We start from the raw sequence: 13,619 nt of genomic DNA, 5'->3' as shown, positions 1-13,619 counted from the left end.
AAAAAGGTTGATTGAGAGAAATGAAAAGATTTGTTAGTAGAACAGAAGCTAATGAAAAGTGCGGAAAGAGAGACATATTAAGTGAACTTAAAGAAAAGGCTTGAACGTCAAAGATATAAGGCAGTTAGACAAAATTTCATCGTACCTTAAAGGAAAAAGGATAAATCTGATAAAGTACAGAATTTAATTTAACTAAAAATCTATGTTTAGTGTCTAGATTTACTGAGGATGAAGTCAAAAGATAATTCACTTCATTTGAAAAGTCAGCTGGATGGATCAATTGTCAAAAAGTTAGAAAATTTTGAAAACAAAGATTATTGAAGAATTCAGAAAAACTGTTCCTGCAAATCTAAAAATTTTTGCTGGGCTTTAAATGTCAAAGATCAGATAAGTACCAATTCTGGCAGTTCAGAGGAGGTAATGACATAGTAGTAATATCACTGGATGGATAACTCAGAATTCTTGGCTAATGTGCTGGAGACATGGATTTGAGTCTCATCCATCATGGGAGTTTATTAAATTTGTATTAAAAATTGTACTAAATTAAAAACTCGCCTAATGGTCACCATGCAATCACTCCCGATTGTTGTGCAAACTCTTCTGCTATTGTCCTGAGTGAAGGACTGATCCTCCAAGGGAGGAAGTCTGTTGGCCTTACCTGATCTGGCCGACGTATGACTACATGTTACAGCAATGTAATTGACTCTTAACTGCTCTCTGAAATGGCCATAGTGAGCAACTCTGATTCAGTGAATCCTAAATCCATGAACAAATTTTTTAAAAATTACCCGTGATTTCTAGCACCGTCAGTAGTGAGAAGATAAATCAAATGGGAATCTGGAAATACGTCTGCGGATGTTTCAGGGAACGAGCAGAAGGATGCCAAGTAATAAAAGAAAAAAAGATGAGAAACAAAATAGATGTCTAGAAACTGAACTGTGCTTTACATAAATGCAGTCAGGAATCTGCTGGAATAGTCCCCATTTGCCTCCAACTCTGCTCAAGAAGCTTGGCATTATCCAGCACAAAGGAGCCCGCATGATTGATACCATAACCACAAGCATTTGGTCATTCTAACCACCAATTCTCAGTAACAGCAGTCTACAAATGCACTGCAAAAAAAATCCGAGATACTAAGGCAGCCCCTTATAAACTGACAACGAATTCCATCTTGAAAAACAAGGAAAGCAGATACATGGGATCACCACTACCTGCAAGTCCTTTTCCAACCTGACTTGGAAATAGATTACCAGTCATTCACTGGGTCAAAAATTCCGGAATTCCCCCTCTAACAATATTGAAGGTGGCACATGGTCATTGTCGCATGTTGAATGCAGAGGTTCGTGAAGGCAGCTCACCATCACACACTCAAAGGCTAGGCAACAAATGCTTGCCCAGCTAACAATGCTTATATCCTATGAGTGAATTAAAAGAAAAAAGATGTGTGTACTCAGGACTCATGAGTGCTATGCTCCTCACTTAGTTTTAAATTGAAACTTTTGAATAATAAAACTATTCTTTTGAGCCTTGTTAATTTAATAACTTATTTATTTAGGTTTTGCTTGCTGTGCATGCTAATGTTGAAGATCGTGGTATCAAGGGAGACATAACTCCATTGATGGCTGCTGCCAGTGGAGGCTATGTAGACATAGTCAAATTGCTACTGGCCCATGATGCTGATGTAAATGCTCAGTCTTCAACAGGTAAGTAATCAAGTTATTTAGCTATCTAGTTTCAGTTCCATCATAAAGTGAGATGGCACTTCAGACTTTTAAAACTTAAATTTGCTTTTCCTTTTAGGAAATACAGCACTCACTTATGCCTGTGCTGGTGGGTTTGTTGATGTTGTAAAAGTACTTCTGAAAGCAGGGGCCAATATTGAGGATCACAATGAAAATGGTCACACACCTTTGATGGAAGCAGCAAGTGCTGGCCATGTGGAAGTTGCTCGAGTGCTTTTAGAATATGGCGCAGGAATCAATACTCATTCAAATGAGTTCAAGGAAAGTGCACTTACATTGGCATGTTACAAAGGTATGATGTTGATGTTTTGTGAGCAATATATCACGTGACAAAATATTCTGCATGTTGATAGATCCTTGAAGGGAGCAGGGAAGTTAAATAAGGTAAAGAATACTTGCCTTTATTAGCTGAGACCTGCTGAAGTTTTATGAAAGGCTGGTTGGGCCTCACTTGGAATACAGCATGTACTTCTGGTCACTGCATTACAGGAAGGACATGCTTACATTGGAGTGGTTGCAAAGTAGATTCACTAACATGCTGCCAGGGATGGAGTTTGAGATGAGGAAAGATTACATTGGCTGGGGTTGTTTTCCTTGGAACAATGAAGACTGACATGGGACCTTATAGAGATGTATCAAATTGAGGGTCACAGGGTAAATAGAAAGGCACTTTTGTCCATTTAGATTAGATTAGATTCCCTACAGTGTGGAAACAGGCCGTTCGGCCGAACCAGTCCATACTGACTCTCCGAAGACTAACCCACCCAGACCCACTTCCCTTTGACTAATTGACCTAACACTATGGGGCAATTTAGCATGGCCAGTTCACCTGACCTGCACATCTTTGGACTGTGGGAGGAAACCAGAGCACCCGGAGGAAACCCACGCAGACACTGAGAACGTGCAAACTCCACACAGACAGTCACCCAGTGGAGGTGTCAGTAACCAGAGGTTTAAAACGAAAGAGAGTTGGAGTGAATTTTTTTTTCACTGAGGCTAGTGGGAATCTGGAAGTCTGTTGGGAAAAATGCTTGAGTCAGAAACAATTATAATGTTTAAGCAGTGCAGATGTTCCTCTATCTGTGAGAGTTCTGTTCCAAAAGAAAACTTAGTGAACGATGAATTTGAGAGTGTGAATCTTAATATCTTATGATAAAAATAGGGTTAGGTTCCCAGACCCCAAGATTATGACTTTTTGCCTATTATATTTGAGTTAAAATAACAAATGTTACCGACATTGTTAATACTTAAGTAGAATATGGTTTTGTCATGGAAGAAAATGAAAATTAGCATTAAAAAAATGTATAGTACCTATACAGTCCAGTAGTCTAAGAGGCAGACTGTAACTAATGCAACATAGTCTACCCTAATACCTTGGCCACGCAAGTTTTTGCGGATATGTGATTTTTGTCCAGGGATGTTGATTTAATTGGTTACTTTTTTTTTGGTGCAGATAGGCAAGTTTGCAAAAAGCAATTTCATGGATACAGAAGAATGACTGACTGTATTTATTTATATATTTATTTATTTTGCCATAGCCTCCAGAGCTATGAGCCAAAGGCTGGAAAATTGAACTAGTGTGACCAATTTTTACCTACTGGCATGGGCATCTTGTGCTGTAAATATTGGAGTCTATTTACTTTGTAATTTAATGCATTAAATCTAAGTTTTGCCACTTAGAAAAGATACCCAAGCTAGCAGCAATTAGTATTGTGATGTTGAAATGAATGATGTAGTTGGTTTTCCTGAAGACTTAATTGAGATATCTTTTTTCATAATGAAGTTGAAAGATTATCTGAACTCTATTACGTGATTAGCATTTCAGAGCAATTTTGTCTGATATACTGAATAAAATTTGAAAACATGAATATTGAGAAGTAGCTTTGAAATAGTTCCATAGTAACTAAAGTTTCTTTGAAACCTTGTGGTACCGTTACATCCCTATTAACTAGGTGCTCCAATGCTACACTAAAAAGGCTTTCAAAGTCAGCCTTTCAAAGGGTAATTTCATTTTCTTTGAGCTATGTTGATGTCTTCAGAATTCATTAATTTTAGAGGAGGGAAGAGAAAATAAAGGTGATCTATATGTAGACTAGAAGAATATTGAAATACAATTCTAAGGTAAGATGCTTCTACAAGAGCGAAAAGGCTCATTTAATTTAGACTTTCTCCAAGACATCGCTCTCTTTAAAATGCTGTAATCTGACAAATGCACAGCGAATACGCTATATTTGTTTGGCTTTAAGAACCCAAAAAGGGACAAGGGTACACCATACCACCTCTGGCTTTCTCCACTGTTCATTTAGATGACATTTGTTCTACTGTCTGAACTAAGTTTTCCTGCCCCACTTCTCTTGATTTCTGTAAGTCCAAAAATCTATCGGCTCTGTCAATATATTCAACAACTGAATAAAATACTGATTTCTGTGTTGGAAAGCTTCTAAGAATTCAATAAAACACCACTTTACATTCACAGTTTTGTAAAGAAAATTCATAGGTTTCTTTCCATCTGAAATTGAAAACTTAATACAACTTTATACATTAAAAACTGTTCTAAATGTATTTAGGTGGTTACATGTCAAAATATGTTTTTATATCTTAACTTGATCTGTATCTCAGGACATTTGGAAATGGTACGGTTTCTTCTTGAAGCTGGTGCTGATCAGGAGCACAAAACAGATGAGATGCATACTGCTTTAATGGAAGCATGTATGGTAAGTGTTATTATGCATCATCATTTCCTGTTCCTTGCAAAAGTGCTGCCCCAGTATTTTAAGATCTTGATTTGTTCCATTTTTCTTAGTCTAGCAAATACAGTGTTAATTTGATATTGAGCAAACTTAATTATAGTGCATATTGGTGACTACTCATTGCCTGAGGGTAATACACAGATTTTCCCAAAATATTGGAATGAGTAAGTTATGATTTTCAAGATTTTGTTTCTTGCATGGTAACCTATTTCAGTTATGGGGTGGATGTTCATGAATATTTGTATAGAAACCTGAGGATTTTTAAGTTAAAGATGAACTTTGTTTTTCACATATGGTTGATTGTACTATGTTACACTTTTAATGTAAAGTAAATGCTTATTTTATTTGACTGTTCAGATTCATAATTGGATTTGAATTTGATCTATGCTTTATATTAGAAAGGAATGTCCTGACTATTTAAATGCATCAAGGTGCTGATAATTGACTTTGTTGAATAGGATGGCCATGTTGAAGTGGCTCGCCTCCTTTTGGATAGTGGTGCGCAAGTAAACATGCCAGCTGATTCTTTTGAGTCTCCATTGACTCTTGCTGCTTGTGGTGGTCATGTGGAGTTAGCAGCTTTGCTCATAGAAAGAGGTGCAAACCTAGAAGAAGTCAATGATGAAGGATATACACCATTAATGGAAGCTTCACGAGAAGGTCATGAGGAAATGGTAGCATTGCTGCTTGCCCAGGGTATGAAATGTCCTGTGTGTTTAATTCTAAACATGATGAGGAGTCATTGACTTAGCTTTGGAACTGTTGACTTTTTTTTTTACTGAGCATGCATATTTCTTTGTTTCATTAGCGTGTTTGGGCTTAGTACTACAGTTAAATACATTCAACTTCTGGTGTCCTTTTTAATTTCACAGGCTTAATTATCCACCTATACATATCAGAAAATAGAAAATTACAATTGGCAAAGGCTGCTGTGCCAATATATGAATAGATTGGCCAGAGACCTTTGTTGCAACTAGAGGTTGACTGTGAGATTTTTTTTGTCTGCTTGTGTTGCATGACTTCAGTTTCAGTTGACCTTGTTGAAACCATTTAAAACAAATCTTCTTATGTCTCAAAATCAAGAGTTGCAAATGAAACAAACATATCTTCAGAGAATTCACAATTCTTATATTTGAATTGCCTTACCTTTATCTCACTAAATGCTGTACTTTATTCCCATATCTATTAAAATAAGTTGAATCATTTTGAGTGAACACACTTCTCAACTGTGCAGTTACTGTTGTGGATAGAAAAACAATCTGATTTAGCTCTTTGTGTGGCATGACAGACAAAATCCTGCAGCATTGAAATGTTGAAATGCTTTGTTTTTACCCTTTTATTCCCCCATTGAGTTATTCTCTGAAATGGTCACCAGCTATGTTGCACTTCAAATGAGTTAATGCCTATGACGAAGCATTATACTAAGTCCTCTTGGACTAAATCAAAGACTTGTATTGTAACTCACCTATTGTTTTTACTTAGTATTTGGGTAGCTTAATGCTTTCAAACAAAACCTGAGAGCTTCATAATTAAGGTGCAGAACAACACTATTGCCAAACCAGTGATAACTAAAATTCTTGGAGCTTGGTTTAACAAACTCTTCTTTAATTATAAATTGCTGCTTGGACTTTTTAGGAGCCAATATAAATGCACAAACCGAGGAAACCCAAGAGACAGCTCTGACTCTAGCTTGCTGTGGAGGCTTCTTGGAAGTTGCAGACTTTTTAATAAAGGCAGGAGCTGATATTGAATTGGGTTGCTCAACACCACTGATGGAGGCTGCTCAAGAAGGTCATCTTGAATTGGTCAAATATTTACTTGCAGCAGGTGTGTTCCTAATTCTGATATCCTAAATGAGGTTTTGCTGTTTTACTTTGCAATCAAAGAAATGCATGGCAGTTTAGAAGTTAATCAAAATACTGTCATAAGTCAATGCAGTATGCAACTTTTAATATCCTTTCGCAGTGTTGTGTGTATCTCTAATTCTCCATGTCTAACTGTACATAGTAAGTGGCAAAATGTTGTTTTGTGGAGTAATGCCAGTTGTTAAATCAAATTTAAGTTTCAAAACTATAATATTCATCTCCTTTAACATACTTTAATCTTGCAATATAAGTAATTGTAATATAAGCGATATAAGTCTAGTACCTTCAGTCTCCACCCATGCTGCAAGCAGAGCACAAAAAATGCAGTGCTTTGTTAAGCACATTTTTTTTTCTTAACCTGATCACCAATAATGCAGAAAAAATACAATTGGGCTTTGTAATTTTTCCTGCTCTATCTTTTCTTTTTTTTTTGGTGCTTATTTTAACTTTTTTAAAAAAAGTGTTTTGAATTAGTTTTCCTTTGATTTTAAACAAAAAAGCAGATTTTAACTTCAGTTCAGGTGAGATGAATATAATGTTAAATCCAAACAGACTTTAATTTGGGCACTAATTTTGGTAATTGCAAGTGTGGGTTCACAGATAACAAGAATTCCTTGCAATAAATTGTTTTCATTTCTTTGGAAGCTCAGTTACCTCAGTCACTAAAAGGTAAGCGCATTTAACATGTTGAAAGAATTCATTTTAATGTTGGTGGTAACCAACTCTTAAAAATTCTATTGGTAATGATGAAGAGTCATCAATTTCAAGTGGAGCGCTCAGAATGATCCATGAAGGTCTATTTGATACTAAGTGATCCAAGTCTTTCATTTGAGATAGAAATTGCACCCAGCATTTATAAATGTTTTACTTCCCTACTTTAATAAGTTTTATACACTTAATTTTTCATTAAAATGTTATCTTAATGGAATGATAAGCCATAGATGTCTTTTTACGTATAAAATGTGTTCACTTTCATGTGCGTGTTGTATTTGAAATGTTGAGTTCTTGTTTCTGTTAGGAGCAAACGTACATGCCACTACAGCTACAGGGGATACAGCTTTAACATATGCCTGTGAAAATGGACACACTGATGTCGCTGATGTTCTTTTACAAGCAGGAGCTGATTTGGTAAGAATCACTATTTTGTGGCAGTATATTGCACCAATTAACACGTGCAAATATGGTGGTTTCCATAACCACAATCGATATATATTTAAACCTTTACGAGCAAGTATTCAATACTGTGATTTTAACTTATTTCAAATAATAATTTTTCTGCCTAGTTATGTAATAAATTTATTAGGTTTTATATTGAAGCATGCTAGTAATTTTTAAATAAGATTTTGAACTTCACTGTGTACAAACTGATTAGAATTCTAGTTTTTGAATCCTTTCATTAGAACCCAAAACCACTTTTATGAGGTTGCAAAAGTTTTCTTCCTTTTTTAAGGAACATGAATCTGAAGGTGGGAGGACACCCTTGATGAAAGCTGCAAGAGCTGGCCATTTGTGTACAGTACAGTTCCTTATTAGCAAAGGTGAGCCTTCATTTTTCGTCCTGTAAAATGTTTTAAAATGTTGCACTGCTCACAGCTGTATAAACCTGAGATTATAATTGTTAATCCATGATATGCACATTGTGTATGTTGCACTCCACAAATTGATCATTGGGTTGATTTATTGGGCAAAGCCTGAGAAGAGAAGTCCAAAGACGAATGACCTTCCAAGGAACAAAATTTTGCCACTCCATCTTAAACGGGAGACCTCTTATTTCTGAACACATTATGCCTTCAATGTTTCTAGTCATTTGGAATCTGCAACTGTCAAGCACCCTTCAAACCTTCTGTTTCAGCAAGTTCATATCTTGCTTTTCTAAAGCTCCAATTAGTATAGCATCGATCTGCTCAACCTATCCTACCAAGCCATTGCAATAAAAGCTAGCATTCACTTGTATTCATAATTGCTATACCAGCACACAATCTTGTGGTGATTCATATGCAAGGCCACCCTGTGCTACTGCATTCTGTAGTCTCTCAATGTAAATAAGTTGTTTATCTGTTGATCCTGCCAAAGTGGACAAGTTCTCATTTTCCCACCATATGCACTCTGAAATTTTTGCTCGCCCTCTTAATATGTCTTTTTATTAAATTTTAGAGAATATGGGTATCACTTGCTAGGCAAGAATTTATTGACTACCTCTAATGTGTAGAAGGTGGTGACGGGCTACTTGAATCACCGCAACCTTCATAATGTAGGGACACCACAGCGCTGGCAACAGTGAAGAGATGTGAATACATTTCCAAGTCCAGATGGTTTGTGACTTGAGGAACCTGCATGTAGTGATGTGGTCATGCATCAGCTGGCTTAGTCTTTCTAAGCTGGAGAGGTCATTGGAAAATGCAGTTCAAGAAGCCTGATGAGTTACTGTAGTGCATCTTGTAGATAGCATACATTGCTATCATTGAGCATTGATGGTGAAAGAATTAAATGTTGAAGCTGATGGATCGAGTGCCAGCCAATTGTTCTATATGATGTCAAACTACTTGAGTGAAATTAGAACTGCATTTATCCAAACAAAGCAAGAAGATTTTTCACCACACTGCTAAATTGTGCCTTATTGATCATTCACAGGCATTGGGAAGACAGGAGGAGATTTGGTCACTGCTGCAGGGTGACCAAGATGTTGATCGAAATGTCATTGGTTGGCAAGTGGAGATGGTTTCTCTTGTTTAGAAATGGCAATTGTCAGCACTTGTGTGGCATGAGCATTACTTGCTACTTAGTCCAAACGTCGATGTTGTTCAGGATCTGATAAATATGGCCATGAGCTGTTTCAGTAGTTAAGTAGTTATGAATGCCTTTGAGCGTTATGCAATCATTGAATATCCTGAATTCTAATCTTATGGTGGAGGGAAGGTCTTTGAAGAAATGCTTCAAACATTACCCTGAGAAGCTCCTGTTATATAGATCTGTGACTGAGATGATTGACCTCCATCAAAGATCTTCCTTTCTGCTAGGTATGACTCCAGCCAGTGGAGATTTCTTTCCTGATTCCCATTAGCTCCAGTTTTCCTAGGGTTGCTTTATGCTGTACTCTTGTTAAATGCAGCATGATGTTGACGTAGTTACACTCACCTCTGGAGTTCAGCTCTTTTGTTCAGGTTTGGGCCAAGGCTATGATGACAAGCAACTGATAAGTCCGGTTAAACCCAAACTGAGTGACATTGAGTCAGTTATTTCTTTATATTTGCATGCTTGATAGTGCCATTGACAGCCCCTTTCTTCCCTCTGTGATAATTGGCCAGTGTGGATTCATATGGCTTTTTGCGGGCTGTATATTACTGGGCAGTTTTCCAAATTAAGTCAGAGCAGCTTGGCTCATGGAATGGCAAGTTTTTGAGCAGATCTTCAGTACTGTGTCTAGAATCTTGTCAGGGCCTACAGCGTTTGTAGTATACAGTGTCTTCAGCTTTTTCTTGACATCTTGTGGGCAGAAAGGCCTCTTCTGTGCTGTGCGACATTGACTGTATGAATTGAAAAGACTGAAGACTGGTATTTGTGATGCTTGAGACCTCAGAAGAAGGCCAAGATAGACCATACATTCGGACTTCTGGCTGAAGATGGATGCAAATAATTGAATCTCTTCCCCAGTTATTGAGGATGGGAATATTTGTGGGGCTTTCACTTACTGTTTAATTGACCACTACCAATCTTGGCTGGGTGTTTTCAGATTGGTTGTACAATTACTTAGCCCTATCTGTTGGAAGCTATTTCCATTGTTCGGTGTGCAGGTAGTACAGGTTGACACCTCAATTTTAGGTATACCTGTTGCTGCTCCTGCATGTACTTTGCACACTTCATGGCATGAGAGTTGATCCCCTGGCTTTGCTGGGAGTAGAGTGACAAATTTACTGAGCCATCAAGTGTTGAATACAGTTATACTGACCACCCACAGTGCTTCAGATGCTCAGCTTTTAGTTGCTGTATCTGTTCAGTGTGTTCCATTTGTCATAGTTGTAGTGGCACACAACATGGAGATTATGGATGGTATCCTCAAAGTGAAGATGGGGCTTTTGTCTCTGGCAGAACTGAAGTGATTATACCTACTGTACTGATGCTGTCCTGGACCAATGCATCTGCACTGGAGTGGGAAAGATTCCATGGGGTTCAGATTTGAGGACTCAACAGGGAAAGTTTCCCAAATGTATCTCTCTCTGCTGCCACCTCCGGTACATATGTCCTACTGCTTGGACATACCCAGGGAAGATGATGTCTCGGGCATTGTCTGTAAGCTTTGATTCCATGAGATTGTTTCTTGACTAGTATGTGGCCAAACACTCCTGATTTTGGCACAAGTTTCCATTTGTTGGAAAGGAAATCTTTGCAGGGTCAACAGGATTGTTTGCTGCTGTTGTTTCTCTTGCTTAGGTTGACTTAAGGTGATCTGTGATTTCATTCCTTTCGTTAGAATTTGTAAAAATTGGAGACAAACATGTTATAATGAGCAATTTCTGAGGATAGCTAAGAGCTATCCACATTAGAGAGCCTGGAGTGTCTCCAATGGCTAGACCAGGTCAGAATGCCAGATTTGCTTTCCTAGAGGATATTGGTGAACCAGGTAGGTTTTTAGGATTAACCACTGTCGATGATAACATGGTCAATATTAGGTTAACTTTTAATTCCATTTGAGTTCATATTTCACTGTTTGTCATGTTGAGATTTGAAGCCCAGGCTTCTGGATTACTAGTCAAGTGACATTACCACTATACACCACTATCACTGCCACCTCCCAGGTTTGACTTTTTGTATCCGCCTTTCAATTGGTTTCCTGCTATCTTTTATATTAGCAAATTTGGCTACAGCGCCTTCATCTAAGTTGTAAATGTCAATTATAAATAGAGACCTCAGCAATGATTCCTGTTGCATGGCATTAATTGAGTTTGCCAAATTGAATCCTGATCCTTTGTTTCCTGTCAGTAAACCAAACCTCTATCCGTGCTCATGTATCACCTCCAAACACTATTGAGCTGCTATCTTGTGTAGTAATGTATTATACCATTTCAACAAATACCTTTTGCAATGCAAGCACACTATATCTGGTTCTCCTTTACTCACTTTGATTGTTTCATCCTCAAAAACGCATTAATTAATTATGATTTACCCTTCAAAAAAATCCTCTTGACTCTTGCTCGTAATATGATTTTCTAATTGTAATCTGCTAGATTTTTGCATAGTCTCTTCAGTCTTTTGAAGCAATGATGACACATTGCATTATTCACTTTGAGTTTAGTGGATCTACTAGAGGTATGTAGCCAAAAGGAGGATCTGTAGATGTGGTTTTCCCTTTCTTCATCCTTCCTGTAGCATCAGAATATAAGTTTTTAATTGAATATCTGAAATATTAGAAGTTATTGTACCCTAACTGAAGGGTGTTCATGGTAATACTAAAACTAATGCAAAATATGTAGTTTGCAATACAGTCAAGACCCAGTTGTTTCACACCAACTAGGCTTTAACTTTGTCTTTTCAGGAGCGAATGTCAACAGAGCTACAGCTAACAATGACCACACAGTGGTCTCGTTAGCATGTGCAGGAGGACACCTCGCAGTTGTTGAACTCCTTTTGGCACATGGAGCAGATCCAACACATCGATTAAAGGTATTGAAAAGTTGCTGCACAAGTCATTTTTGTAAGATTGTAAACGATATAAAACTTGGATAAAGCAAATATCATTCTAGAAAATTCCTTTTCTGAGAAAGGATAGCTAACTTAATTTTGTGTTTCTTAGGATGGTTCCACCATGCTCATAGAAGCTGCTAAAGGAGGCCATACAAATGTGGTTTCGTACTTGTTAGACTACCCAAACAATATCCTGCCTGTTCCAGGACCAGATGTGGCTCAGCTCACACCACCTTCACATGACCAATCTCAGGTGAGTTTTTCTGTTATTTCTGATTTGCAGCACCTCACCAAAATTTTCGACATCAACTTTAATTCAGATCAATGTGAAAGCCTGTCATCTGTTTTTCAAGCACACATGCAGACTTGGGAGGCTAGAAATTTTAGTTGAATAGTTGGTTATATTTCTACAGGCAAGTTTGCAGTTCATTCTAACTATCATCTGTGTTAACTTAGTATTGTAAATGGAGTAAATCAAATACCCTCGTAATCAAGCATGCCGTTAGAACATTACTGGGGGTGAGAGATTTTAATTACATACAAAATCTGGGAAATTCGGAATTGTTCTTCTTGGACCAGGACAGATGAAGATGGAATTCAAACAGTGTTGCATAAGAAGAAACCTATTTGCAGTGCAGAAGTATTAGTAGCCACAGTGTACAGATTTAAACTGGCAAATAAAGCAGATGTGATGTGACACAAATTTTTGTGCCATGAGTTATGAAAGAGTAGTGGAAGCAAATTTATTCAAAATAGTTAAGAGAATTGGATAAATACTTGAAGGCAAGAAAAGAAACAAGGAGAGCAGAATGTTGGAACTAAGTAGGCAGCTTTTTAAAAGAGTTAGCACAAATGTGTTTGACACTGTGACCACCACCTGTGTGCCATACCATTCTAAGATTTTATGAATTGAAGTGAAAATATAACTTAAATGATGAATAACGGAAACAAACTGGATTCAGTCTAGTAAAGAGACAAAGAAACTTTCAACTAAGCACATAAATATGTTCTAGGCATTTCTCCATAAATACCGCATTATGGATCAATATAAACAGTTAAAGTCCATCTGTACATTGCTAAATCAACTTCTTCACTAGTGAAACTTATTGTTGTGCCTTAAAACTTTGATAAAGAGATGGACAAACAGACCTGCAACAGTGACACGAAAGAAAAGTTGTAGTGCTAAACTCAATGATTATTGCTCGATTAAACATGTGTTGTTGAACTGCATTGATGTCCATTGAACACTAATGCAGACTGTACATCTTTAAAACTTTAAATAGTGACTTCATTCAGAAGGTTATATTAAACTGTATGCGGTAATTGCAATAAAGTTTCTTGTGGAACTGTTATAGAGCATGATGAAGCCTTTTAATGGAATGACCACAGAAAATGGCCAATCTTAATTCACGTTCAACAGAGGAAGTGAACAATAATCTTGGATTGTTCTCAAAGCAAATGAAGTTGAGGGGAAATTTGTAGAGGTGAATAAAATTGTTTTGGGAATAACTTTTAAATTAACTTAATCATTCAACCATCAGAATGCAAATTCATAGTTTTTGGGCAAGGTATGCAAGGGGCAT

The 13,619-nt window shown here is 37.2% G+C and overlaps 1 protein-coding gene across 20 annotated transcripts in view; it reads left to right on the top strand.

Moving 5' to 3' along the window:
- Positions 1-13,619, top strand: part of ankhd1 (ankyrin repeat and KH domain containing 1) — a 159,403-nt gene that overhangs the window by 82,546 nt on the left and 63,238 nt on the right. For 12 of the 20 annotated variants that reach the window (XM_043703617.1, XM_043703619.1, XM_043703618.1 and 9 more), the window contains 9 exons: positions 1,556-1,703; positions 1,801-2,034; positions 4,362-4,456; positions 4,951-5,188; positions 6,128-6,319; positions 7,376-7,485; positions 7,808-7,895; positions 11,867-12,015; positions 12,146-12,289. In XM_043703617.1, the coding sequence (XP_043559552.1) occupies positions 1,556-1,703; positions 1,801-2,034; positions 4,362-4,456; positions 4,951-5,188; positions 6,128-6,319; positions 7,376-7,485; positions 7,808-7,895; positions 11,867-12,015; positions 12,146-12,289 (1,398 nt within the window). The remainder of the gene's footprint in view (positions 1-1,555; positions 1,704-1,800; positions 2,035-4,361; positions 4,457-4,950; positions 5,189-6,127; positions 6,320-7,375; positions 7,486-7,807; positions 7,896-11,866; positions 12,016-12,145; positions 12,290-13,619) is intronic. The other 8 variants (XM_043703634.1, XM_043703628.1, XM_043703627.1 and 5 more) reach the window with 1 other exon arrangement.

This window comes from Chiloscyllium plagiosum, chromosome 14, assembly GCF_004010195.1.
Source record: "Chiloscyllium plagiosum isolate BGI_BamShark_2017 chromosome 14, ASM401019v2, whole genome shotgun sequence".
NCBI classification, from domain to species: domain Eukaryota; kingdom Metazoa; phylum Chordata; class Chondrichthyes; order Orectolobiformes; family Hemiscylliidae; genus Chiloscyllium; species Chiloscyllium plagiosum.
This window is presented reverse-complemented; position numbering and strand designations above follow the sequence as displayed.